Source organism: Pimephales promelas, chromosome 11 (assembly GCF_988280905.1).
Source record: "Pimephales promelas chromosome 11, fPimPro1.hap1.1, whole genome shotgun sequence".
In the NCBI taxonomy this organism is placed as follows: domain Eukaryota; kingdom Metazoa; phylum Chordata; class Actinopteri; order Cypriniformes; family Leuciscidae; genus Pimephales; species Pimephales promelas.
Window position 1 is genome coordinate 16,212,022 of NC_142779.1, and position 27,524 is coordinate 16,239,545.

A 27,524-nucleotide genomic window follows, 5' to 3' on the forward strand; every position below is an offset into this window, starting at 1 on the left:
TGAGAAAGACCCTGTGAAATTCTTAATTTTATTGCACTTTAATCCTAAAACCATATTCTGGACAAATGTGGGCAAAACAGTTTTTATTTATTTTTTAAAAATACTTCCCTTGATCTAAGCGGTACAAGACTTGGCTACTTTTCCTAAGTTTGCCACCTGAACACACACAAATTTTTTTTGACTCAATTCTACAATGTTAAGTGGGTGAAAAAAAACTTCTTAATCTTGTATTTGGGCCAAAAATGGGCACCCATAGAAATGATATTTTAATGTAGTTAAAAAAATTTAAAAAATAAAACATAAAAATAAGCATAATTTACATATGGTATTTACAATATGGTACTTTTTGAAGTAAATAAATTCAAAAATACCCCAAAATAATAAAAAAACACCATAAATGGATAGACAAAACTTTATCGAAGACAGTGATATAACATTTATAATAAATAAAAAATTATGATCACACCTGAGTCCTCTGTGCCCACATTTGTCCACAATTACAGGATTAAGGGCTATAAAGTGAATACGGTTTGAGGGCTACAGTCAAATTAAAGTACAACATTCACTGTTTTCCTGAAACATACATGACTGTGTAACATATGCAACAAATCCGTCGGTTCATTATTTGTCCATATATTCAGGATTGAGCACATAAAGTATTGTATAATACACTTTTCGTTTCCATGAATTTCTGTTCACCTTAAATGTCAGGAATTGTGATTTCTCAAAATCCATTGCAGCAGAATCCTCGACAAGGACGGTGACTTGGGCTTCATTCAGAACGGTTTGAGGGACCACTCGTAACATGCGACCTGGGCCCACCAGTCTGAGGTGGAATTTGGCATTTGATCCCTGAGAACAAGCATATAGTTTAAACATGTTTTGTAACACAAAACTTTCACTCAGAGCTAATAGAGAGACCTATCAAAGGCATAGAAATGGAAAGCCATTTTAAGTTAAAGCCATTTTAAATGAATGGACAAATGATGTGCTAATCCATGTGATCTTTTATGTGTAATGAATTCAGCATAGCAATGTGACTAAATGCTGAATAACTACAAATATTATTGCATAAGCTTGAAAGGAACCACCTGCTTGTTTGGGTGCTTTCCTGTCATTTATGTAACAGAGATAATAATGTTCTACTATGACTGAACAATGCTCATGGAAGTAATACATTAAACTAATGGTGTCTTATCTAGTTGATTTTTAAATAATGGTTGATCTGCACTACAAAACTACTCTTAACTCTCAATCGGCTTTTATTAAATTCTCTTAAAACCCAGAACAGGTCGCCAGATTTTCTTTCTAATATCTATAAACCTGCATGCACTCATTTTAGCTAAGGCGACCTGTAACCTGCTGCCGAAACAAATGGTGCCCACCTGGTCAGAGTCGTTGACTGTGATTTTCAAGCCCCTCAGGAACTCTCCCTCAGGAGGATGCTCATACATAGTTAACTCGAACACGTTCTGGGGTCCATTCTCTCCAAAGAATGTGGGTGGATGGTTGTTCAGATCCACTACCTTAATGGTCACTGTAGTGACTGCAAAGTCCAAGCGTTTCCCCTCTGGACTAACCTCTGAAGCCTGAGAAAGGAAGAAATGACTGATTGTTAATTCAAATATATTTATACAAACCAGAATTTACAAAAAGCCATGTTGTATTCATTGGCTCAAGATACTCTTGTAATGAGGACATGCAAGTTTAAAAGAGATGTAACTACAGTAGCACGGACAGAGAGATTTTAGTAATTGGCTTATTCCTGAAATTGGCTTAAGCTCTGTCACAAGTCAGAGATAAGAGGCAAACAACGTCCAGTCACCAAACATTTGATAGCAGAAAAAAAAAATCAAACTTGAGACACAATAGAACGGAATTAGAAATAGAGTTTAAAAATGATTTTAACCTTGACTTTAATATTAAAGACTTCCTTCCTCAGGTCTGCTGGATACACATTCAGAGTGATGCATCCACTGGTTTTATTGATGGAAAAAACCCCATCTGCTCCTGAATAAATTGGTTGGAAATTTGTAAAGAGAAAGCTCATAATGAAATTCCTTTTCAGCCATTAAAAGATGTGCAAAATAAATGCATTTCAATATTAACCAATAATACTTACCAGACTCTAATGAATATATGATTGGATTTGGATTATCCATGTCTCCATCTTGGGCAAAAACTGTAAATATCTCAGATCCCTGTAAAAAGATCCCTGTAATTAGATCTTAGACAAGGAGCAGTAAAGTTTGCACAATTCATTAAATAACGGAAGATTTTTACAATGGAACTGAATCAACACTGAGCTGACTTCAGCTGTACAATGACACAGTAGTCTTTTTAGACTTGATATATGTTTGCATATTTAAATCATTGCTTTTCTGTTGATCAATGTAAAGCTGCACTGAAAAAATCTGTATTGTTTAAAGCGATGTACAAAATAAAGGTGACTTGATTTGACTTGCCACAGTTTGTCAATTTGGCTAAAACAAATAATCTGAGAAAGCTGTAAGTAAGGAATAAAGTAAGGAATGTTTCCTTAACACTATCTTGTATTGACAGCATGTGTAGTAGAGTAGCTCAGTACAGTCTTTATTTATTTGTATCTTTTTTTATCTTCTTTTATCTGATTTTAGCTGCATGCTTTGCTGTGTTATTGTTTATTTTTGAAAGAAATTCATACATTTTCAAATCAAATCGTCATAGTACAATACTTTATGTAAGATTTTAAAATATATTAAAATAGACAACCATTATTTTAAATTATAATTATATTTCAAAATAGTTTTGCAAAATCATTTTTTTATGTATTTGTGAACAAATATATGCTTGGTGAGTCTATTGGTGAGCATAAGAGACTTAAGTCAAAAACATAATATATATATGAAGAGTTCAGATGCAAAAGCCTCTAAATGCCATTTGAAATTTTCTTCTTTAATGATGATTTTTATCAAACTTGTATATTTAAGTTCAGTAATTTCACTTAAATAACAATTAATAGGTAATTATTATTGCCATTTAACTCAATATATATATATATATATATATATATATTACTAACCCCAAACTTCAGTGTGTCTATATTATAATCACTCGCCTTTAATCACTTTTAATTACACTGAAGCACAATGGACCTGTAGAGTGTTCGTAAGAAGTCATGGTGTAGTATTAAGATGGATACTCACAGGCGAAGAGACCTCATAGACATAACCAAAGTAAGGAGTTCCAACAAACACAGGAGGAGTGTCTTGAGTGTCAATCACATTTATGGTCAAAGTGGCAGATGATGACATTACTTGTTGTTTGCCCTTGTAAACGCCACCTCCATCCTGAAAAACAAAAGTTAGTGTTCCTTCAAAATATATAACAGCCAAAGGATTAAAATGATGATTGGTAGAGCAGATAAAGGAAATAAATGGAAGAACTAAGCTTGAACTGGTAAAACAAGGAGAACAAACTCCCTCTCACCTTTGCCACCACAGTGATGAAATGTGTGCGGAATTTCTCATAATCGAGGGCTTCACCTGGTTTTATTCGCAGCACGCCACTATGGTGGTCGATGGAAAACTTTGTGTTCGGTTCACTGCTCTAGATTTAAGAACAAACACAGAGACTCTACGGTCACTCTACGTATATGGATTCCCATATGTCTATGAGCTTGTGATAAAATAGTCAGTAATGAATAGTATGAAGGAACAGGAATGAAATATCCATACTGTGTCGTAATGGGAAATATAAAAAAATTCTTCTGCTCGATCTGATCCAGGCCTGCCTAAAACGTCTTGATCGAAGGCCAGATAATATTTCCTCAAACATCTACGTCACTATGTGAAATATTAGCTTAATGTCCACCCAAAGGCATACGCAATGAAAGGCGAGGTTTCATTAAATAGAACTGTTGTAGTCATGTCGCGGAGACGTTGTGCGTTTGGATGAGAACAGGTTTTGGATGAGGTTAAGATTTATGTATAAATCATTTCATTGAGGACAGCTTCCTGAACCTAGAAAAGCACAACGGCAGCTATGTTCTGTGAAACGTTCTGCTCAAGGCATGCTTGCAAAGTTTCTTCCGATCGATTGGCTTTATCATCCGCATTTTGCAGAATCCGACTCGGGCTCGAACTGATACGGTCCAAAACCGACAACATTATTATTATTAACTGTGTGTTTTGCCCTTGAACCTGAATCTCACCATCACGATTTTGGTAAGGGCCGTTACATTTCAGACACACGCTTCACGTGTTTAGCCAACCACAATGCACTGGGTCTGCTGTCCAATCAGAGCACTCTGAGATTTTCGGAAGGAGGAGCTTCATAGAAATTAGCGCGTTTGAGACAGACTGGAAACAGAGGTATTGCAATGTACAGTATGTAAGGGTTAATGCCCGACGAGGTGTCCATTGTCAGGTATTAATGGACGACGGCAAGGTGTGAACCGTCTACATAAGATACAATAAATTGTAAACAAATATTTTGCCTGTTGTTATGGTTACTCACAGCTAATGTAGCCAGCGCATTTATTTATCAATTTCGAACTGTAAACAGTCAGTTTCACCAGAATTCTTTTACTAGGTGTCCTCTATCACTTTTTAATGGACACCCTGCAGCCAATCAGAATCAAGTATTCACCCAGACCATGGTATAAGTGAAAAATAATGTGTTAACCTATTCTATTACACAAAATAAACAATAATAATTAACTTTTAAAATAGCATCAGCTAGCTAGCAATAGCATGCTAGCAATAGCATGACCCTTTTAAATGCAATTTCAAATGTGCACATAGATTTATTCTTTAGTTATTATGAGTATGACCCGTTTATATGAATATTCTATGAGACTTTGCAGTAATGAACAAATGGGTAAAAAAGAAGTAATCCTGTACTTTAATTTGTCCTTGAGTTCATGTTTGATATTTCAACTGGATTCCAGATGTTACCTGGAGGAAGTAAGTGACTGATCCTCCAGAGCCGATGTCTCTGTCCACTGCCTCCACTTTGTAGATGCTGCTCCCAGATGTAGTGTTCTGTGCAAACACATACAGTTTTCAAACAAGCCTGTTCATACAGATCACATTCAAATCCAAATCTATTTTCGCTGGCCAGGTATTTTCCCAAAAATATTATATTGGAACCTAAATGATTTAGTAATTAAGTACAGAGTCTCCTCACCTCTGGCACATCTACGATGGAAGGCATGTTCTGAAACTGTGGTCTCTCATCATTGGCATCCGTGACAATAACCGAAACCTTTTCAACTACCTGACATGACACAAGAGCATTAGAAAGACAATCACTGCAAAACTCATCACACACTTGATAAGACTCATAAATCAACAATACTTACTTTGTTAAGGCCATCTGAGATGCTGACAAAGAATTCAATCTCATCTTGTGCCTGTGATTAACAGATGGGTTAGTGTCACTGTAATGTTCTCAGCGCATTTAAAACTTGATGCGCGTTTTGAAATGTACCTCTCTGTCGAGTTCCTCTATTAGAGTTACTACTCCAGATTTGGGATGAACACGAAAATATTCTTTGTATCCGGGTTCAAAGGTCATTCCATACTTTACTGGCTGGCCTTCGGGATCAGTTCCATTAAAAATGTATATCTGTGTTCCTGTAATTTACAATTATTTCTGTTCAAGTCCAAATCAAAATGACATCTAAAGCAGTGGTTCGCAACCATGGGTACAAGGCTTTAAATTATTTAAGATAAGACAATAAAAATACATTAAGATAAGCAAAAATATTTAAAAATACAGATATTTCTTATTTTAAGTCAAAGCCTCAATTGTATTTGTTTTTCTTCTTTGAGGAACCAGGGTTCCCAGTGTCTCGAAAAACCTGGATATATAAGGAGGCCTATTTAAAAAGTGTGATTTCTAGACCTGCAAAAGACTCCATGGGCATGTTTATAATGAATATAAATGTTTTCTTATTATGCCAAGCTCAAAACAGCAGTGGTCATGTTAATACGGTTTATAATTAGACAGAGGAGACAACAATAGGATAAATCAAACAGTCTCCTAATCAGATGGTACAAATGTTTTACCTTACCTTTTGGCGTATCCTCTGAGAGATTGAACATCGCCATATTACCGTTGTTACTGCTGGGCCCATTATCATAGAAATAGGGTGCATAGTCAGCCTGAGCTATAAACAACAATAATCAGATATCAGATTAACAAACCTCAATTAATAGTGTAATGTAACCAGACTTATGAGGACAAGTACAACAACTGTACCTATCAAAATATTAGTCATTTTACTGACATGTGGTTGATCACACACACTGCATAATGCAATAATACTAATGACTCTCTCTATCCCCCTCTCTATCTCTATCTAGGATTACAGGTGTCTTACGTCATATATGCCTCAATATCCCCTGCTTTAACAAATCTATTTCACTATATACATTCATTTTTATAATGAATTTATATCTAAATTTAGATTTAGATGTAGTATTCTTTCAGGCAATTCTGTATTTGCTCAACTCCGACTGTCAGGCAGGAATTAGGGTGATGCAAATGAGGGAGGAACAAGAAAAACATAACAGTAGTCAAGATGATCTACACCAGTCAACAGTATAAGATACTCAACTAAAGGAATGTTTAATTGCCTGAGTCACATTCGGGTTCAAAGGTTTTCATGAATACATACCAAAGCAGAAATGCGCTAGCAGAAGAAATGATGAAAACTGTATTCCCATAGCATTCTTCATCCTAATAAAGCAAAGCATTTACAGCCGGCCAGACAGCGCACTAGTAAAGAGAGCTACGGCAGAGTCCTTCTAAGGGTGTTTATTTCAGATTGAGTACAGCTAAGACAGGTGCTAAGAGTCTAATCCAATGACAAGCCTTAACCCATGGCACATTTTTAGAAGCCTATCTTTTTGCAGCTAATGGCCACTAGGAGGCTTCATGAGTGGAACACCTGACCTGAGATGAAAGGTTCTAGAACATCTTCTTATATCTGGTACTACTGAAATCCCATATTTAGAATGCGAGATCTGTCACAAAGAAATCAATTAATACTGGGAGAAATATTATGCAAAGAATCACCTGATTTTAAGAGTTGTTGTGGTATCATGTTTTATGGGGACTTTCCGTAGACATAATGATTTGTATACTGTACAAACTATATTATATCCCCCATACACTAAACTAACTTACCCCTATACCACTTTCAGAAAACTTTATGCATTGTCATGTTCATGCTACACACACAAACACACACTTTTTTGTTTATCCTGCTCCTTGTTTACCGTAGTCTACTGGATCCAGATCTGATGAAAGACCTGCGACGCAGTCCTGCGGTGTCACTAGTCCCTCCCTGTGAAGGCCTTCCTCCCTTTACCTCTGTACAGATAATCATTGTCAGGATAATTCAGTTTCATGTGGCAGTTTCAAAGTAGTTTGTTGAGGGTTGTTTTTTTTTAGGGGAGGACTACATGCTTGCGCACATAAACGTGCATACAGTACCTATAGAATTAACTCCTAATACCCATGGGCACACCATCAGCGTTCTCACAGGTTCGCGGTTTTAAAGTTGGCATAGAGACAATTTAAGAGTTTTCTGTTAAAACGGTGTCGTGTTAGAGGCCCCTGAGTTTATAACTAATGATCGTTGCGACGGAAGTGAATCAATTAAAACTAACTTTAACTGGAAAATAACTTTTTTCAAGAGCTGCCATAAAGCCAAAAGAATCTGTTACTTTAATTTCCTATTATCACCGTAAAGCAGCTTTGAAACAATCTACATTGCTACACTATATAAAATGAAGATGACTTGACTTAACACAATTTAGGTGTGTGTGTAATCTAATCAACCAATCACATGGCAATTGCTTCAATGCATTTAGGGGTGTGGTACTTGTCAAGCCAATCTCCTGAACTCCAAACCGAATGTCAGAATGGGAAAGAAACGTGATTTAAGCAATTTTGAGCGTGGCATGGTTGTTGGTGCCAGACGGGCCGGTCTGAGTATTTCACAATCTGCTCAGTTACCGGGATTTTCACGCACAACCATTTCTAGGGTTTACAAAGAATGGTGTGAAAAGGGAAAAACATCCAGGTAGTCCATGGGCGAAAATGCCTTGTTGATGCTAGAGGTCAGAGGAGAATAGGCCGACAGATTCAAGCTGATAAGAGCAACTTTGACTGAAATAACCACTCGTTACAACCGAGGTATGCAGCAAAGCATATGTGAAGCCACAACACGCACAACCTTGAGGCGGATGGGCTACAACAGCAGAAGACCCCACCGGGTACCACTCATCTCCACTACAAATAGGAAAAAGAGGCTACAATTTGCAAGAGCTCACCAAAATTGGACAGTTGAAGACTGTAAAAATGTTGCCTGGTAATACCAAACTCTGCTAATTCGCTTTGCTTCGTAGACAGAGTCTGGAGTGGGATCATTGAAAAGTGTTTCCTTTATCACAAGGGAACGGCCCGCTTGTCTGAAGTATAAAATCATTGGTTACCTATTCCCCAATCACATAACGTTTGGTTATGCGCCACCTCAGCCGCATCGAACTAAACCTGTAAACACATAAGTTATATGATGCAAAAACGAAGCCATCGAGCGAAATACTGGAGTCCACATGGCTGTGAACGACTTTCGGGGCCTCTAAACTAATATTTGACAGTAGAGAGAAACAGGAAAATATTTGCAGCCAACTGTCAAAGCTAGGATTAGTTCTACTAACCACAGCTCTTTGTTCATCTAGAGTCTGTCGGAAATGCTGCAACTTAATTGCAAGATTACAGCATGACATGGCAATATTTAAGAAGTGGAAAAGAAAGGAGACACGGACCTGTCTAAAGGGTGCTAGTTCGAGCTCGACAGATAAAAGAGTCTGAGATACTCTCTCTGTCAGGAGTACGGCCACAAAATCACCTCCATTCAAAATGTTTTACAAACATTCGTCTTGGTCGGGCTTCAGTTTGCAAATGCCGGGAATATTCTCCACAACAGATGCGAATTGCATCCCGTGTCTCCATATCCGTGGTCTTTTTAGATTTCCCCAATCTTAAACTCGGCACTTAGCGTCTATGACATGGCTCTCAGCCCGCCCTCTGTTCGTTGATTGGGCCGGCTGTTTTCAGGCCGGAGGAAAACAGAGACATATCGCTGTCTCAGACTGAGTACGTTCAGATGGTAGAGTCAAAATTGGCGTAAACAGAATGAGAACATGGATCCATCATGCCTTGTTACCACTGTGCAGGCTGGTGGTGGTGGTGTAATGTTGTCGGGGTTGTTTTCTTTGCACACTTTAGGCCCCTTAGTCCCAATTTGGCATCGTTTAAATGCCACGGCCTACCCGAGCATTGTTTCTGACCATGTCCATCCCTTTATGGCCCCATGTACCCATCCTCTGATGGCAACTTCCAGCACCATGTCACAAAGCTTGAATCATTTCAAATTGGTTTCTTGAACATGACAATGAGTTCACTGTACTAAAATGCCCCCCACAGTCACCAGACCCCATCCAATAGAGTCTCTTTGGGATGTGGAGGAACGGGAGCTTTGTCCTGAATGTGCATCCCACAAATCTCCATCAACTGCAAGATGCTATCCTATCAATATGGGCCAACATTTCTAAAGAATGCTTTCAGCACCTTGTTGAATCAATGCCACGTAGAATTAAGGCAGTTCTAAAGGCGAAAGGGGGTCAAACACATATAAACATCTATATATATATATTAGGAATAGTCTAAATCTCTTTAACTGACAATCCAGTTTCAGAGAGCATGTTCAGACCACATTTAAAATGTGAAGTTATGTAATCTAATACTCATCAGCATTAGAAAATGTCTCCTATCTCTTTCATGACCTTTATTATTCGAGCTTTTTAACACTGATTTATGCTTCAATTTAAGTTTAGTGCTAAAAAAGTATTTTATATTTTGAGGTGTCCTCGTTTCTCCAGGTCAAGAGCTAATATGGATCATTTAGTAGAAAAAAACCAAACATTTTAATGGATAAATATGGTGTTCATTGTTATAAATTTAAGTCAGTTAAATACACAGGCATGGATGAAAGCTTTGAATGGTATTATTGACTTTGAATACAAGTTCCTGACAATGCAAATTCTAATAATGTTTCAGAATCCAGTTGCCATTAAAATTGAAACAGTTTTCGTACTACATTATGCTCAGATGAGCAGCTGTGTGGATCACAAAACGAAACACCTGCCAATTTACCTTCATCTACATTTGTGAGTGTGGCTTTGCTTTCAGGATTAATTTGTTTAGAGCAGGCAGATGGCAGGCAAGCAGATTAACCTACAATAATCCTTCATCATCATGTAGTGTTCAGAGCCAGTCTACAGGGACACACAAACCAGAAGCATCTCTGCATGTGCTCCACAGAAAAGACATGCAGGTCCCCGGGCAGATCTGAACAGAATCGATTACTTTAATATGACCATGAAAATGTTGCCTTGAAATCGCTTATGATTACCAGATTTGTTGCAATGCTCTTGCTTTGTCTACGTAAAAAATAATAAATCATTATGATAATTTTGATATATATATAACATAAAAAGGAAACTCATTGCATTTTCGTTTACTTTCATAAATCAGAGAGAAAAGCACGCAGGTCAAAAATTCAGCTTATTGTAAGATTAACCCAGGAAATTTCTTGTATATTGTGCGTCAGCAGTGTGGATTATCTGACCGAACAGAAACCTTGAATGACAGGCAGATTTGCCATTTATGCTAAATGTTATCATCTTCTTAAATCTGAAAATAAGTTTGAAATTGGACATGCACATTAAAAGAAAAAAGTTCACAATGGAAAGAAACCTCAAGTGACACCCAGGGTCTAATGGTGATTTTAAATGATCCCAGTGATATTTTATATAAAATAGACAACAAATTATAATTACTAGAAAATATCGACATTAATGAATCAATTTCAGCATTTCAGAATTCATGTGCAAATCATATGTGCAATAACAAGGTCACTGAGGACATCTTAATTGGGACCTCTGGGACAGATTAGCTATTTCATTAGAGTCCCAGTTCCAATACTAATGTTTGACTATAAAGATTTTTTAAAGATCAGAAATCTCCAATCCATATTTTTGAATGTTATGTCTTGGATTACAAATAAGCTTTGGACTGGATGCAAAGCCTGGGTCATCAACATATTTGCGTCATTTTAATCTTCTCACAAACTTCAGTTCATTTGAAAATATATTATGCATTAGCTCAGAGTTTAAGCTTTTACATGGTCTACCAAGCCAATCATTTTCTCTCATGTTTCTCCTATTTCCAAAGTATTTTCAGAGATGTAAACAAACGTGGATCTGGTTTTTAAGCTATAAATAAAGTTAAAGCGTCATTATGGAGAGGATAAAGTAGCAGACACACTGAAAAAAGACAAACTATGTTTGTTTTAATAAAGTTCCCATCAAACAAAATTTGATCTAGACTGTGCTTATGTTGTTTGTTTAATGTCCATTCATTCTAGTCAATTTAATTACTAACTATTTATACAATGGAAATGAATCAATGCTGGACTTACTTAAACTGGACGATGACTTTCTTCTAGAGTTGCTGATCAGTCAAAACAATATTTGTTGCATTAATTTCCTGGTATCACCATAAAGCTGCTTTGAAACAATCTGTATTGCACTATATTAATAAAGGTTGTGACTTGTTTATCAATATAAATAATTAAAAATAATTTATATAAATTCATTAAATATATAAATAAACTTTGCTGTAAAAAAATAAATAAAAATGGAAATAATATCCATTTATGAGGTATATGGCCCAGCTTTTAATCAAAATTAGACGACATTGGGTTAAACTGTGCAACCCAACCTGGGTGCTTTCTTTCCAATATTTACCCAGTGCTGGGTTGCCAATGGTTGCTTTTAACCCAGCCGTCTAAACCTAATTTACCGTATGTTAAATGAGACAAGAACATTACAGTTCCTCAATTGCACAGCTCTGGTACTTGAGTGGTTTGATAAGACTCAGCTTGGCAGTATGTATATATATAGGCCTATATGCTTGGGTTATACAACTGCAGTTAACAATTGGTCCATTCAACAACAAAAGTGTTAAGAATGTGAATATTTTAGTCATGGTAGTTTACTGAAAAAAAAAATGTAACACTGTACATCACCGCCCCCACGTGGTTACATGATGTTATTGCTGATAATGTTTCGAGGCTCTCTCTTGTGGTACTAAGATTTTTCAAGAGTCAAGAGAGTTAATGGGTCATTCGGTGCAAAATCAGCAAAACATCAAACACGAAAAGTCAAACACAAGAGTACACTAAATAAAACGCATATATAAATCCTAGCCTGTCTACATCTGACTGCACTGCAGGTTACTCCAATAATTGATGTTTGCCAACATTGTAATTAAATAAATAACTACAGAAATACGCTTAAAACGTACTTACACCGATTTAAAAATATCCACAAATGAAACTTTTCTCTGAAACTATGTTACAAAGTAATTTAAAGGTACACCGAGGAGCGTCTTAGGTTCAAACAGTTGTTTCTGCCAATTATTCAGTGAGTGTACGGGTTCATGTCTGTGTAAATTACCATGTGTTTTAGAAGACCCAATCGACTCGCTAGAGCAAAAGTGGGGTGAAGGAATCCACGTAAGAGTGTCCCAGGGCCCTCCTCAAACAGAAAAGCCCTTGTGAACACTCACACTGGGGGTTCTTTTTTGACCACGTGACCGTGTATCCAAGTATAGCCCAAACTTGGAGACCCCGCCGAGTAATGGACACGTTTTCCAGCATGCTGCACCGGAGAAAAACGCAACTGGAAATAAATTAATAAAAGTTTTTCCTTCAATTTTGCGAGAGTCTGAAAATGATTTTGGGACCCTTCAACTTGTGAGTTTCTGCAAAAATGCCTAAGTTGGAAGATCCTTTTCATTGAATGATCTCCTTTTGTTCGTGGAAATAGGATGATCAGGGCATGAAATACGGAATTATTAATATGTCAATTCACTTTTTGGTGTAATTAGCGTATTCACTCTTGTAGATAAGATAAATGCATATGCTATTTTGGAGTCTTCATCTAGCCAACGCACAGGAACAATGTGTACAATGTGTACCGGTCGCGATCATTCAGGCTGCTGCAGATGGACCACTGGAGACTTGTTCAGTCAGTGAGGTAAGATTTTCTTTTCTTCAGTAGCCTAATAATATCGATGATATACTTATTTTACCACAGGATTTTACGCGCTGTAATAACTTTCACCACTGCCAACAACGTTCAAAGTGTAAATAGTAGCTACTTAAAATGCAACAGTCTGTGTCAGTCAACCTAGTGTTATTCTCCTTGTAAGAATTGTAGCTATATGATAAAATGACTGAGACTGATTTTATTTGAGGATTTTGTCATTTCAAAAGCATCACAGAAAAACACAGCTTGATATAAAACATGTGGACCAATTGTTAACCAATCAAATCATAAAGCTAACCTAAAAGATGTATGTCAGAAGATAATACATACGGTATACATTTTTTTATTCGTCTACATAACAAAATGTAAAAAAATAAAATAACTTGTAGGCCTATATTTTGGGGCATTTTTACAATGCAAATATCATGTTACCACTATTATTAACTTACCATAACTTCTTATTTAGAAGTTATATTGTTGTCATGCTCAATCTTCTGTCCACAATGATTACTTCAAAACAGCAAGTGATAGAACAGTGTGTCCTGTGCGTGTGTGTGTGTGTGTGTGTGTGTGTGAGAGAGAGAGAGAGAGAGAGAGAGAGAGAGAGAGAGAGAGAGAGAGAGAAGCCATTTGGTGCCACGTCCCTTTAATCAGAAAGAACTTTATTTCCAACAATGTTTACACACAAGGAATTTGTCTTGGTGACAGTAGAAGAACATATAGACATATTGCAGACATATTAATTAGGCGATACAAATGAGATATAAAACAATAATGATACTATTTTAAAAATAAACAAATAACGCAATATAGACGCAGCTGTAGAACCTCCTCAGCTGACGAAGGAAGTACAACCTCTGCTGGGTCTTTTTCACTGTGAGTGTCCCACATCAGGTCCCAAAATAGGTAGTACCCAGGAACCTAAATGACTCCACTCACGATGGGAAGTGCTGGGGGTTTCCACTATCATCTCCACTGTTCTGAGCACTGTTGAGCTCAAGATTGTTAGGACTACACCAGACAGCCAGTTGTTCAACCTCCAGTCTGTAAGCAGATCCGTCAGTTTTGGATGAGGTAGATGACTGAGGGGTCATCTGCAAATTCAGGAGCTAGACAAAGGGGACTTGTGCAGTGCAGTCGTTCGTGTACAAGAAAAGCAGTGGTCAGAGCACACAGGAACACCAGTGTAGATAGTGAGAGTCCTGGATGTGAGTTTCCCCAGTCTCACAAGATGATGCCTGTCAGGAAACTGGTGATCCACTGACAGATTGGGGCTGGCACAAAGAGCTGGGTCAGTTTGGCTGAGATGATCAGGCATGATGATGGTACTGAAGGTTGAACTGAAGTCCACTACTAAGATTCTTGCCTAAGTCCCAGGTCTGTTGAGATGTTGGAGGAATTTTAGATGTTGGATCATCCCAAGACCTGTTTGCTCGGTAACTGAAGGGGATCCAGCATGGGTCCAGTGATGTCCTTCAGGTAGCCAAACACATGTCTCTCAAATGACATTAAGACCAGTGATTTGTTTTTTGGGGAATGATAGTTGAGCGTCTAGCTGTGAAGCAGCTAGGAATTGCTGAAGATAGGAGCCAGTTGTTTAGTGAAGGCTTTTAAACTGGCAGGTAAAACGCCATCTGGGTCTGAAGCTTTCCTATAGTCTTCAGTTTTTTGTAAACCCGGCTCACATCCTCCACACAAACCAAAAACCAGGTCAAATGGCAGGAAGGGGGTGGCAGGAGGTATTGGTGTATGTGTGAAGCGCAGATCAGAGCGGGTGTGGGGTGTAAGACTGGGAGGTCCCATTTAATGTTTACATTTTGTGATATGGCCACGGCAAATGCGCCCCCTGTTCCCGTTCCCCTCCTCCACCGCTGCTACAGCTGCAACTTGTGGGTCCAGGCAGCACAAGTGAGCCTGTCACTGGTAATAGTGGATTTATCTCATATAGAAGAACTCCAGCTAAACACTGCCTATCTCCCAGAAGGCGCTATCACGCACTGCTGAACCGCAAAGCGCTCAGTAATGAAACAAGACAAAAACACAAGGATGAAACATGATCCCTGGCCCCAGACAGCACACACCTCTCTGATACTCATGCTAACTCACTTCCTGTGTCATGTTTTCTGACAGAAAACGACACTAGATTAAATCCATGTAATACTTCTGGATAAAAACTGGTACTATCCCAAAGGTTTAAAATGATTGACCGTATGTCATACAGTCTTAATGCATCAGATGCACTGTATTTTATTTTAAAAAGCTACCGAGGTGGATCTTTCATTTCTAAGAAAAAAAATCAAGTATTTTTACTCAAAGACCAAAATACTGCCATACAGTAAGTCTATTTAAGCAAAACACCCCCCCACCCCATGTCTATAAGGCTGTAAGAGAAGCCATTAATGTAATTTGTATGGGAATGATGAACAGAGTGATGTCCGTTTCTGCTTGAGCAGATCATCAGATTTGTCAAATGCTCCAGTGGTTTTTGAATATGTAAAGATCTCAGCTCAACCGGCGTGCCTGACAGTTTGACGGCTATGGCATAATAAGCCCACATAATTGGTTTATATTTACTTAGACTGCACACTATCATTCCTTGACGGCTTGGAAATTGTGTCATATTCAAATGCTACTCTTTGTGCAGACAAATTGCATGGCATTTACCTATGACAGTTTTGCCACCCGCACTCATCTTACTTCACGACTGCAATACTGCACTGCCTCTCCTTGTGTTTTTAGCACGGTTTAGGAAAATATCACATTCATAAAAGCCACCGTCAGGCAGAGGTCTGGTCGGATTATTTGCATAGATGTATTCTTGATATGGTCCAGATTACCCCCTGTCAACTGGTGTTATTTGCCTTGCTGTAAAGGTACACAGCATTGCTGCTGGAAAACGACAGTCCTGTACAGAGCTACGGCAGGTTCTGGCAGCTCACCCAGTTAAAGCCATTCGGTGGGGTTATCTGAGGTCAAGCAAGCTCTAAAGCTACTGATTTTATTGCAGTGTAACAGCCCAATTTATTTAGTGGTGTAATGGTGTTGTTCCTTTCCCATTTCCTTCAGGAAACAGTTCCATTACATTAGGAGTTTTTATACTCAGTACAAATAAACAGCTTGTTGTACATACATTAATACTCTCCTTAGAACTGTCATAAAGCCTATTTAATGCTCTGTATGCAAATCCCGAAGTATTTACGTTTTAAATCTAGTGATGCAACTTTTACGAGGAAAGAAACCTCCAAACAAATGTTAATTAAACAGGTAAACCAAAACAACAGTGAACAATTGGCTTGTGGAATTCAGAGGTCCTGAACCCTTGCTGAAAGGGGAGCTGAGAATTTCAGTGTATTTACTGTCAGCTTTCCTAAGATGGATGGAAAATGACATTAAATAAATGATATACAACAACAGATCATTTTAAACCATCTGTAGAGGACACTACCTAACCATTTTCTCAGAAATCTGGTTTAAAGACATTTCAGTCTTGTTGCAATAGGAAGTGCCATTTTCTTTTTGACTGTGGGTTGCCTAGAGGCAGATCCAAAGCTTCTGAGTTATAATTTAGTTTCCTGTTTTCTCCTTAGAGTTTTGTTGCGAAGCTTGTGGATCACTCCATTCTCATTCGGATAGATTACCTTTTCATCACAATAAATGCTGTTCTTTTAAACTTTCTATTCATCAGATAATCCTCAAAAAAGGGCCAGTCTCCACAAAAATGTTAAGCAGCACAACAGTTTTCAACATTGATAATAATAAGAAATGTTTCTTGAGCAGCAAATCAGCATATTAGAATAATTTCTGAAGGATCATGTGACACTGAATACAGAGTAATGGCTGCTGAATATTTATCTCGCCATCACAGGAATAAATTACATTTTAAAATATATATATACAAAGCAGTAATTTTAAATTGTAATAATATTTCACAAATATTACTGTTTTTTTTTTTTAATTAAATAATTGCAGCGGTCACAGGTGGTTATATATAAAGTAGCACATGAATAAATAAGAAAAAAAAAAAACCAATCCTTTAATAATAGTCCAAACAGGAACATGTGAGAACTACAGACAAACACAACCAACACATTAACGAGACACAGGGGTTAAATTCGCAGGGACTAACGAGTTAATTAAAGAACAACAGGTGAACGGAACACACAATCAAACCCACTTCTGGGTCAAACGACAGGAACAGGGAAAACAGAGTCAAAACACAGAATACACGTCACAGCAGTCTTGGTAAGCACAACGACTAATTTCAAAAACATATACCTAAATCTGTGACCAACGGTTTAAATACTAATATATTTCAGCATTAAAATGCTAAAGTAGTACTGATTCATGGTGATCCACAGTAAGCAGTAACCAAAGAGAGACACTGTGTTCTGTGGACCTCATCATCTCTCATCATTCAACATTAATGGAATTACTGGACAGGTGATGACAGTACAGGCTGCTTGTTTGGGAACAAAGCTCAAACAGAGCTATAAATCTGTCACCACTTGGAATCAATACTTAGGGCTGGTGTGTTAGTAAGTTTTATGTCTGTGTGGAAATGGTGCCAACACCCTTGTCTTGATTTTGTTCATTGCAGGTGAATTGTAGACCCAGGTTCTGACATGAGATGAGCCCAAAACAGTGACTTTTTAGCAGTCTGTGGAGGCATTTCCTAAATAGAAGTTAATTTGAGAATGAGGAACAAGTATGCAGTCATCCTTATCTGCATTGTGGCACTTGTCATCATTGAAAAAGAAAACAACATCATTTCAAGGTGAGAATGCTTGGATTCAGAAATATTCACTATGAGCTGCCCAAAAGTTTATTTATTTAAATTATTTATATTGAGGTTTTTAAACATTTCATTTGAACATTTGCAGGGTCTCAGACAAGCTGACACTCCGACGGAGCACACAGCTTCCAGTGTCCTACAATGGTCTGATAGTAATGGGGGACAACAGTTCCTATCCAGAGGGCATTTATTCTGAGAATGGCACTCAGGCAGGCCGGAAGCACATCCTCTTAATGGCCACCACTCGTACAGGATCTTCCTTTGTGGGCGAGTTCTTCAACCAACATGGTGGCAACATGTTTTACCTCTTTGAGCCACTCTGGCACGTGGAGAGGGTGCTATCGAATGGCAAGAGAGGCACAAATGCTAGCACTTCTGTTTGGGTGTACAGGGATGTCCTGCAGCATCTCTTTTTGTGTAACTTCTCCATGTTGGAGAACTTCATTAAGCCTCCTCCCCGGGACCACGTCACCCCTGCCCTCTTCCGCAGAGAGTCCAGTATGGCCCTGTGCGAGGAGCAAGTCTGCAGTCCGGTCGTAAAAGACATTTTTGAGAGGTACCGCTGCAGGACGAGGCGTTGCGGACCTCTCAATCTGACTTTGGCGTCTGAGGTCTGCCTAGAAAAACAGCACAGGGTGATCAAAACAGTGAGGGTCCGACAGCTAGACACACTTCGTTCTCTCGTAGAGGACCCTCGGTTGGATATCAAACTCATACAGTTGGTGAGAGATCCTCGAGCCATCCTGGCATCGAGGATGGTGGCCTTTGCCGGTAAGTACCGGAACTGGAAGAGTTGGGCTGTGAATGGGGACGTGCCTATAGAGGACGAGGAGGTCAAACATCTTGAAGGAAACTGTAACAACATCCGCATCTCCGCCGAGTTAGGCCTGAGTCAGCCTAAATGGCTGAAAAACCGTTATATGCTAGTACGTTACGAGGATATCGCCAGGTACCCCATGCAGAAAGCAGCAGAAATGTACAACTTCACAGAGATTCCAATGACGACACAAGCTCGGGACTGGATCCTGAAGAACACGCATGCGGCAACGGAGGCAAATGGCGTGTATTCCACCAAAAAAAACTCATCAGAACAGGTGGAGAAATGGCGGCGTAGTATACCTTTCAAACTGGCCCAAGTTGTACAGAAAGTTTGTGGACCGACCATGAAATTCTTTGGGTATAGGTTTGTAGACAGTGAACAGACACTATTAAACAATTCTTTTAGTTTGCTTGAAGAAAGACATTTTATTTAGTCGTAGATTACATTTCTTTGATGCATTCATTTTAAAAGGGGAACCAAGCGTGAAATGTGACAAGGTTTTCCTTTTATACTGAATGTGGACTAAAAGAGATACATGGCAGAGATACACTGGCACACTGCTTACACTGAGGTATACTTGTGGCTTGCGTTACCTGAGTTGTACATGCCCTTGACTTTTGAAAAAACAGTTTGATGAGGACAAATCATCCATACTTATAAGATGAGACATAATCTGCCTGTGAATGTGTGTGTGTATGTATATATATGTGTGTGTGTGAACAGCATTTCACAAAAAGGGAAGCAAGCAGAAATCTTATGTATGTGTGGTCAGCAGAGTTAATTTAAATTGCTTTGTTAACATTAAATAGCTTTGTTAACAGACAAATTTGGCTTTGTCAACTTCATCTCTCATTATTGGATGTAAAAAAATTCTAAATGTAATTGGATATTACCAGATGTGAAACATCCACTGTGTGAAGAGAGAGTCGGTATAAAAAGCATCTTTTGACAGCCAGCTGTGATCCTGAAGCACAATAGTGACATTGTTCGGTCTCTCTCTCTCTCTCTCTCTCTCTCTCTCTCTCTCTCTCTCTCTCTCTCTAAAAAAGTCACAGAATAGGCTGTTGTCCATACAGTTGACTTTTTTTGAATATATATTTAAAAAATTAAAACAAAAATAGAATCTGAGGTGGAAAGGTTAGGAAAAAAATTTACATTTGAAGTTTATGCTTTTATTATTAAAGGAATCATTTTATTCCTAAAAAATAGATCAAAATACTTTATTTCAACAACAAAATACTAAGGAGATTTTGACAAGATAAATATTGACAAGAGAAATATAAAATATGACAAGAGAAATATTGGTAGTTTAAAATAAAGTCTCAAACTCTCAATAGTTCACTTTTTTTTGTAGGGCAAGACATAAGACAAAATGTAGGAGGACAACACCATAAATACAAAACAAACCTAACAAATAAGAAGAGAAAACAAAGAAAAAAAAAAAATACATAATACAGTTGAAACTCGAAAAATTTGAATTTAATTTATTTCAGTAATTCAACTTAAAAGGTGAAACTAATATATATTATATAAATTCATTACATGCATAGCGAGATATTTCAAGCCTTTATTTGTTATAATTTTGATGATTAACTTTTAAGTTAAATTACTGAAATAAATGAACTTTTGCACGATATTCTAATTTTTCAAGTTTCATCTGTACATGTAATAAGGGGAAAAATAAATCAATGAAAAATATTGAGGGGACAGGAAAATCATAATTAATATTAATAATTATAATTTTAATTATATAGCACCTTTCCAACACCCAAGGTCACTTTACAAGGAAACAGAACCAAATCAACATCAAAGCAAAATACACATACTGTACCAAGGGCAGAACGTACTGTAATATATAGAAAGTCGTTTTAAAGGTTGGGTTAAAGATACAAACAAAGAGGAATTCAAACAAATTACATATCCATAACAAGGTACAATTTACAGACTGAGAGCTGAAGAGTAATATTCAGAGAGGTGAAAAAAGTGTTTTTAAGAGGTTTTTGAAGGAGAAAAGGGTGGATGTTTAATGAATGTTTTGTGGAAGAGCATTCCACATCCTGAGAGCAACAACACTGAAAGACCTGGCTCCCATAGTCACCAGACTAAACTGACTAACAATCCCACACTGCAAGAGTGTAAGGGACAAATAGGAGTATAAGGCTGAAGTAAGTCGGATAAGTAAGGTTAAGGAGAGCTTTAAAATTGAAAATGAGTACCTTGAAGTATAAATGCAAGGAAACCGGAAGCCATGTATAATATGGGCAGCATGGCATGCAGTCAGGGCACAGTATTTTGATCTAGACTGTGCCTCTGCTCCCGTGGAGAGCTGGTTCATTACACAGCCTCCTTCAAAGCTTCTCCCAAACCCTGAGGGGAAGTCAGTTTATTAGGGAGTTCATCTGTAGTTAACACCAATTAAAAATGAACAACAGTTCTACAGCATAATCTTAGTTAATGTTAATTTCACCAATTTACTAATACATTATTTTAAAAAAAATAACAGTAAATGCACTGTGAAACATGAACTGTATTTTTTAACTAACAAAGATTAATACATTTGGTAACAAACATTCTTATTGTTAGTTCGTAGAAGTTAATATTTGTGTTACTTATTGTAAAGTTTTACCATTTTATGTTTTAGAATGACCGTTTGTTAATTATAATTAGGAAACATATGGAGTCTTACAAATGACAGAATGACATAAATATGAAATCTCCAGGGACATTCTTAAAATATAAGTAAGAGTGTGGAAACAGTGATGTTTTCTCTGCACACATTACTTTACAACCTTATCTTAACACAGATTTACTGAAAAGCAAATATCCACATCATCCTCAAACTATTTCCTGACCTTTCTTGGCCTCTGAAAGCTATGTAAGCCAAAGCTTAGATGTCTTTATTAGCAGTTAAAAGAGGTGCAGTATATATCTGTATGCTCCCTCTGAGCTGTATTTGCACTGCAAGCAAGTAGCACATCACACAGAATACAAATTCATACATTGTTCTTTACAGAAATACTGTAGTTCCTCCTCAAAAAAACAAATAATGCGCATAATTGTACTGCTGCTATCTGTGTGCAACACTAAATAATTTAAGATCTGCTATTGCAGTCACTGGCAGTAAGATAAATGTGCATTCAAGAGTCTTGCATCTGTTAAACAATGGGAGATAGAGAGTTGAGTGTCTGTCTACACACTGGCATTTTACAAAGTGTGGGTTTACTGTGATACATCAGTGTTGAAATGTCCCTTGGAATCAGAATCCCTGATTTAATGAGTCCATGGGGAAATTTTGCATTGACAAAACAGCAAAGCTACCGCTCTGCTTCAGTGTACGCACTGTGGTAGTCATTTAGCCTATCGTGATGGCTGATTTCCACAAGAACAAACTGAAAAAAGCAGTTCCCTGAATGTAAGACTTTGTGACGCAAGTATGCTGAAAATAAAGAATGATCTATAACCAGCAGAATTTCTGCTGCTATTGACCTTATGTAGCCCCACCCCTTTTCAGCACTGTGCTCGTTGTCTTTTGTCTTCCAGTCTGTATTTTCACAGTGATCTTGCCTATTTATGAATGAACGGTTCATTTTAAAATCTTCCTGGTCTACTGACATTTGTTAAGACATCTGTTTTAAACATTAAAATCCTCATGATAACTTTCATTAACTTTACATTAAGTAAATCCACTTCAAAAGCTAATTACTCCAGGACAGCAATGCCATAGAGATATACAGAGCGACCGCAAAAACAGAAGTTCAAAGACAATATTCTAAAGATTACGGCGCCCTCGTTCTCTGGTGCATAAGGTCTATAGACCTTATGTAGCCCCGCCCCTTTTCAGCGTTGCGCTCGTTGTCTTTTGACTTCCGGTCTGTATTTTATTTCACAGCTATCTTGCAAAGGTATGAATGAACTGCTCGTAAAAAAATTCCCGGTCGACATTTGATAAGACATCAGCTTTACAATGGTTATGATAAACATTACAATGCTCATGATAACTTTTGTTAACTCTACAGTAAGTAAATCCACTTCACCAGCTAATTACTTCGTGACAGCGATGCCATAGAAATATACAGAGCGACCGCAAAAACGGAAGTTCAAAGACAATATTCTAAAGATGACAGCGCCCGCGTTTCTCTGGTGCATAAGGTCTATAGCTCATGGTGATGGCGCAGTGGATAAGACACATACCTTTGGCGTGAGAGATCCGGGTTTGAATCCACTGTGAGACACCAATGTGTCCCTGAGCAAGACACTTAACCCCTAGTGGTTCAGAGGCGTGCAACCTATGGAATATATAGCAATTGTAAGTCGCTTTGGATAAAAGCATCAGCTGAAGGAATAAATGTAAGTGTAAATGTAAATTTGTCTAACTGCAGAACCGCAGTGCTGTACATGACAGCAGTTTCAGACCAGCAGCCTCAGGCCTCAGGATCACACGATTTTTCTTACAATTAGGTTGTTGTGATGGATTTTTTTTAAGTAATGTTAACTAAAATGTACTTTTCTTGCAGGAACAACATTCATATGCCTTTGAATCTTAAATGTTTCCAACCCCTTTGATCGGGGGGTTGTGACTTTGAATGTGTGAGTGTATAAATAACACATTGGGGAAATGAAACTACAGTACACAGATGTCTAGCTTGGAAAACTTGTGATTAACAATGAATTAATCAAGAGAACAGAGTTTGCTTCTACCTAGTAACAGAGTGGTTTGTTAATATAGAAACCAATCAAATTGTAGGGAAATTATGTAATGTATCATGTCATTTTCGCCATAGTCATATTCTATAAAAACTGTTTTGTGAGTGGGATTCTCCCTGAAATTTGTCTGAGATTACAGCATATTCGAAGGCATTGTCTGAAGTCTGTTGGTTATTGCTGTGCAGCAAGTTAGGGAACAAATTAGGGACTGTGAACTCGAAACCACTCGTCGACTAAAGACACAGAGCTAGAGTATAAAGATATTATTAAGTGTAGACTATAGACACTTGGGTGTCGATTGGAGATGCCCCAGGTAATGTACGCAAGTAAAATCTACCACATCGTCTGAGAGACAAATGTTCCTCTGATCCTAGGCTAAAATCTGACCGATTAATATCCATTACGATCAAGAGATGTTTGCTAGCCACCATTTCTATTTTTGATGTAAAACCCTGGACGAGTTTTTTTTTTTGCATGCGTCCATTTTAACACATCTTGATCTTGACTGCCTACATTTGGGACTTTAAGCAACAGCTGCTGATGAAAAGCACGGCAACGGCGACCGGAAGTAAACTGGCGGCAAAACAAATCATTTAACAAAATACAGCTACAATTAACATAACACATACAGTCAAACCAAAACGTATTCAGACACCTTCAACATTTCTTATCACAGTTTAGTTTAGAAAATGTTAATAAAATATGACAAGAACTCAGTTGACATTTCACTGATTTTGGCCATCCTTCTGTAAGACTTTCTCACAAATGAAATAGGTTGAATAGCTTTCAGCTGTCAAATTTAAGTACACAACTAGATAATACCAATCAATGTGTGCCAACCAACTACCAAGCAATGCTTTATTTTGCTCAGTCTGTGGTGTAAAAAGTTTGCATTAGCTGTAAAAAAAAAACACACACTTAAGCAAAACATGGTCAGGTCAAAGTGTCTGAAAAATTTTTGGTCCCCAATTGTTATAAATTTTACTGGTAGTCCACTGCCTGAAGAATCTTTTGTGTATATTATGTCAGTTTATCTAGTGTCTGAATATTTTTGATTGGAGCACTCTAAAAAAAATGCTGGGTTGTTTCACCCCAACTTTGGGTCAAATATGGACAAACCCAGCCATTGGGTTACATTTTTTAATTACATTTTTAACCCAACGTTTGTGTCCATATTTGACCCAAATTTGGGTTAAAACAACCCTGCATGTTTTAGAGTGAGTATAACTATAAACTAGAACACTTACATTTAATCTGTCACGTATATAAATACAGCAAATAAGGTGTTCTCACATAGTAGATGGTTACAGTAGAACATCCTAAAGTAGTAGTAAAAATCATTTATGCGCAATGGAGCAGTTGCCTTTCCAACAGTAGCTGTTGCTTAAAATGAGATGCTACAGTGTGACATAACTCACAGTGGGGGTCCTGTTCGTTGAGTCTGACAAGCAACAGTTGTAAAGGACAATTATAAATCATACAGTGTGAACCCGTCTTAACCCGCCTATCTTAACTTCTTGTCTGAAACTGCTGGTCTGGCTCTGCGGTTCTTCTTTTTGGTTAGTATTGGATTTAGGACTACTATGTGATCGTTGTGGAGAAAGGGTAACAGGAAATCAGTCTTGATGTGTATGTGCATGTGTTCCACTCTCTCAGGATGTGCCACACCTTCTAAGTAGAGTTCTGTCCACACTAGGGCTCAGATGGCAGTTGAACAGGCCTTTCATACTGTCTTTCCAAAGCTTCCAGTCTATAAAGAACACAGAAGTGCCTGTTTATGGCACAGAGACCCGCTGGCCTGCAAGAGTTTGAGCTGAATAATCATATGCAACACAGAGGGATTATTCCACTGACTCAAATTGATTCATTGATGCCTAACGTGAGGAAAAAAAATAACGTCTGAAACTGGACAAAAAAGGTTACTTATTATAAAGAAAAAAAAAATGTTTATGGAAAATCCTGTTAAGACTATTTCTCTGTTGTTGCTTAGTCGTGCAGCCTTGAGTCTCACTGCTGATGTTTATCTTTAGTGTCTGGTTGAAGTCTGCACTGGAAAAGTGGCTTAAAGGACAAGTTCGGTATTTGTCTGATGAAATAGAACGGTTTAGATTAAAATTTGGACACATGCTGCTGGCCCGAAAATTTTCAGTTTCTGTGGTTGCACCCCACAATGGTTGTTGCACTGGAACAATCCTTCATAAAACGCATTAAACTTTAGTTTAGAAAGACGTTAAACTCACCGAGTGGTCAGGGGTGTTCACTGATATGCTCACACAAAATCACTGCAAAATATGCTTTTATCGTTTTATCTTTTAACAGGTTTTATCGTAGTTTTGAGATACGATAACTATGATAAAACCAAAAATTCTCGTGCATAGTAACGACCATATAGTAACGATCTTAAAACAGGCCTTTAAGTGTAAAATACCAAACTTGTCCTTCAACCAGAGAGTAAGAGAGACAGAGAGAGAGAGAGAGAGAGAGAGAGAGAGAGAGAGAGAGAGAGAGAGGGTTTTGACTTGTCTGCTTATGCCAATAATTACTATCAACAAACAATAAATACAGGTCCCGGAAAACCCTCCCTTATGATCAAGTTTCCATTCTTCATGATCTTAACACTTACATTTCTTAACCTTACTGTTAATTAAAGGTTATTGTGATGTATTCTGAATTGTGCACTGTATTGCCTGAAAACTTATTATTCATAGTTTTCGAGATGCTGAGAGCTCCACGTCAGTGACAAACTTCGACTTGACAGAGACGCCACTCTTGCATGTACTTTATTAGAAAGGTGAGCAAATGTTCATAAAACTAATCAAATGTTAACTTATATATCTCAACATGATGAAGTTAGAATATGATCAGTATGTTTTTTGATCTAGCTTACTGCTAATCTCATACAGACAAACGAACACATAAAATAACATTGTAACTTTCAACGCACTCAAATGCAGTTAAGTATGATAGTGTCGATCAAGTGAAACAGCGCTGCATTATCTCACAAGTTTCATTTGTCTAATAAACTGACCAGAACTGTTCGGTAGAATTAAATGTTATTCCTTTATATCCGCGGGACTCGCGTGTGGCGCTGATATCTGTTTCTCATTAGCAATCGCGACCTGCTTCGTACCACAGTCATGTTAAAAACACCAATCACTCATCCACAAACATTATTAGATCCATCGGCATGACGACAAGTTCTATAATTCTGCTTATGCGTCATCAACCTACGCCTTTGTTATTGTGAGAGGTTAGTGATCCCTAGCAGCGAAAAAAAAAATTACTTATTGTAGCTTTAACTGGGCATACTGGGTCTATTGATTTTACAATAATATAAATAATACTGATTATACAAAATAAAATTCAATACAATTGAGGTTGTACTGAATATCAACATGGTTGTGATTACCAATAGAGCTGCATTTAAATGTTTGTTGTTAGAAATAGCTGAGGAATTTTGTTTTAACTGTATAAAACCTTTTTCTTGTGATTGCAATGTCAGAACTTTTTTTCATTCTGATCTTATAAAATAATTGACCTGCACCAGTTATTGGAGATGTACACTGCTCAAACTTTTGGGTAAGTAAAAAAAAAAAAGGAAAAGATCTTGAACACCAAATCATCACATTGGAATGATTGTTGAAGGATCATGCGACACTGAAGACGTGATGTTGGAAACTCAGCATTACAGGAATAATTTACATTTTAAAATATATTCAATAATATTCATAATATTGTTTTTACTGTAAATATTTAGGTGGCTTTCAAAGACATGATAAAACTCTATACTACTGACCCCAAACTTTTGAATGATAGTGCATTAGCAACATGTAAAATGGAGAGCATTTGCTCTCCCTTCATGATGATGTTCAAAAGACCCAAACAACAAAGGTGTTTGATTATAAGGGTACCTAAACCAGTTTTATAAAACTCCCTGGTGTCCTGTTGTTGAAGCTCTGTGACAGTAGAGGGCGGTGTGCACCAGACAATAGAGCAGCTCTGAAACAGACAGGTCAGCTACTCAAAATGACCTCTC

At 37.6% G+C, this 27,524-nt stretch overlaps 2 protein-coding genes across 7 annotated transcripts in view; one reads left to right on the forward strand and one right to left on the reverse strand.

Annotated features, from left to right (window-relative positions):
• Positions 1–27,524, reverse strand: part of cdhr1a (cadherin related family member 1a) — a 128,292-nt gene that overhangs the window by 8,677 nt on the left and 92,091 nt on the right. For 2 of the 4 annotated variants that reach the window (XM_089117078.1, XM_089117080.1), the window contains exons 4-14: positions 6,059–6,154; positions 5,473–5,618; positions 5,345–5,395; positions 5,170–5,259; positions 4,938–5,024; positions 3,469–3,588; positions 3,186–3,329; positions 2,123–2,201; positions 1,910–2,010; positions 1,386–1,589; positions 700–852 (exon numbers count right to left, since the gene is read on the reverse strand). In XM_089117078.1, the coding sequence (XP_088973204.1) occupies positions 700–852; positions 1,386–1,589; positions 1,910–2,010; positions 2,123–2,201; positions 3,186–3,329; positions 3,469–3,588; positions 4,938–5,024; positions 5,170–5,259; positions 5,345–5,395; positions 5,473–5,618; positions 6,059–6,095 (1,212 nt within the window). In that variant the 5' untranslated portion in view covers positions 6,096–6,154. Of the gene's footprint in view, positions 1–699; positions 853–1,385; positions 1,590–1,909; positions 2,011–2,122; positions 2,202–3,185; positions 3,330–3,468; positions 3,589–4,937; positions 5,025–5,169; positions 5,260–5,344; positions 5,396–5,472; positions 5,619–6,058; positions 6,155–6,664; positions 7,202–7,268; positions 7,586–27,524 lie in introns of those variants that run through there. The other 2 variants (XM_089117079.1, XM_039672343.2) reach the window with 2 other exon arrangements.
• chst3a (carbohydrate sulfotransferase 3a) lies at positions 12,750–19,610 on the forward strand. Of its 3 annotated transcripts, none has more exons than XM_039672347.2 (3): positions 12,750–13,160; positions 17,770–17,946; positions 18,053–19,610. In XM_039672347.2, the coding sequence occupies exons 2-3, from the start codon at positions 17,867–17,869 to the stop codon at positions 19,215–19,217; spliced, it is 1,245 nt and encodes a 414-aa protein (XP_039528281.2). In that variant the 5' UTR covers positions 12,750–13,160; positions 17,770–17,866; the 3' UTR covers positions 19,218–19,610. The 3 variants fall into 3 exon arrangements, with proteins under 3 accessions (XP_039528281.2, XP_039528282.2, XP_039528284.2); XM_039672348.2 differs by lacking the exon at positions 12,750–13,160 and adding an exon at positions 17,322–17,414; XM_039672350.2 differs by lacking the exon at positions 12,750–13,160 and adding an exon at positions 17,427–17,612.

Coding starts and splice junctions, on each gene's coding strand:
- chst3a (XM_039672347.2), top strand. CDS start 17,867: ATGAGGAACAAGTATGCAGTCATCCTTATCTGCATTGTGGCACTTGTC. Junction 17,947..18,052: donor GAAAACAACATCATTTCAAG/GTGAGAATGCTT, acceptor GAACATTTGCAG/GGTCTCAGACAAGCTGACAC.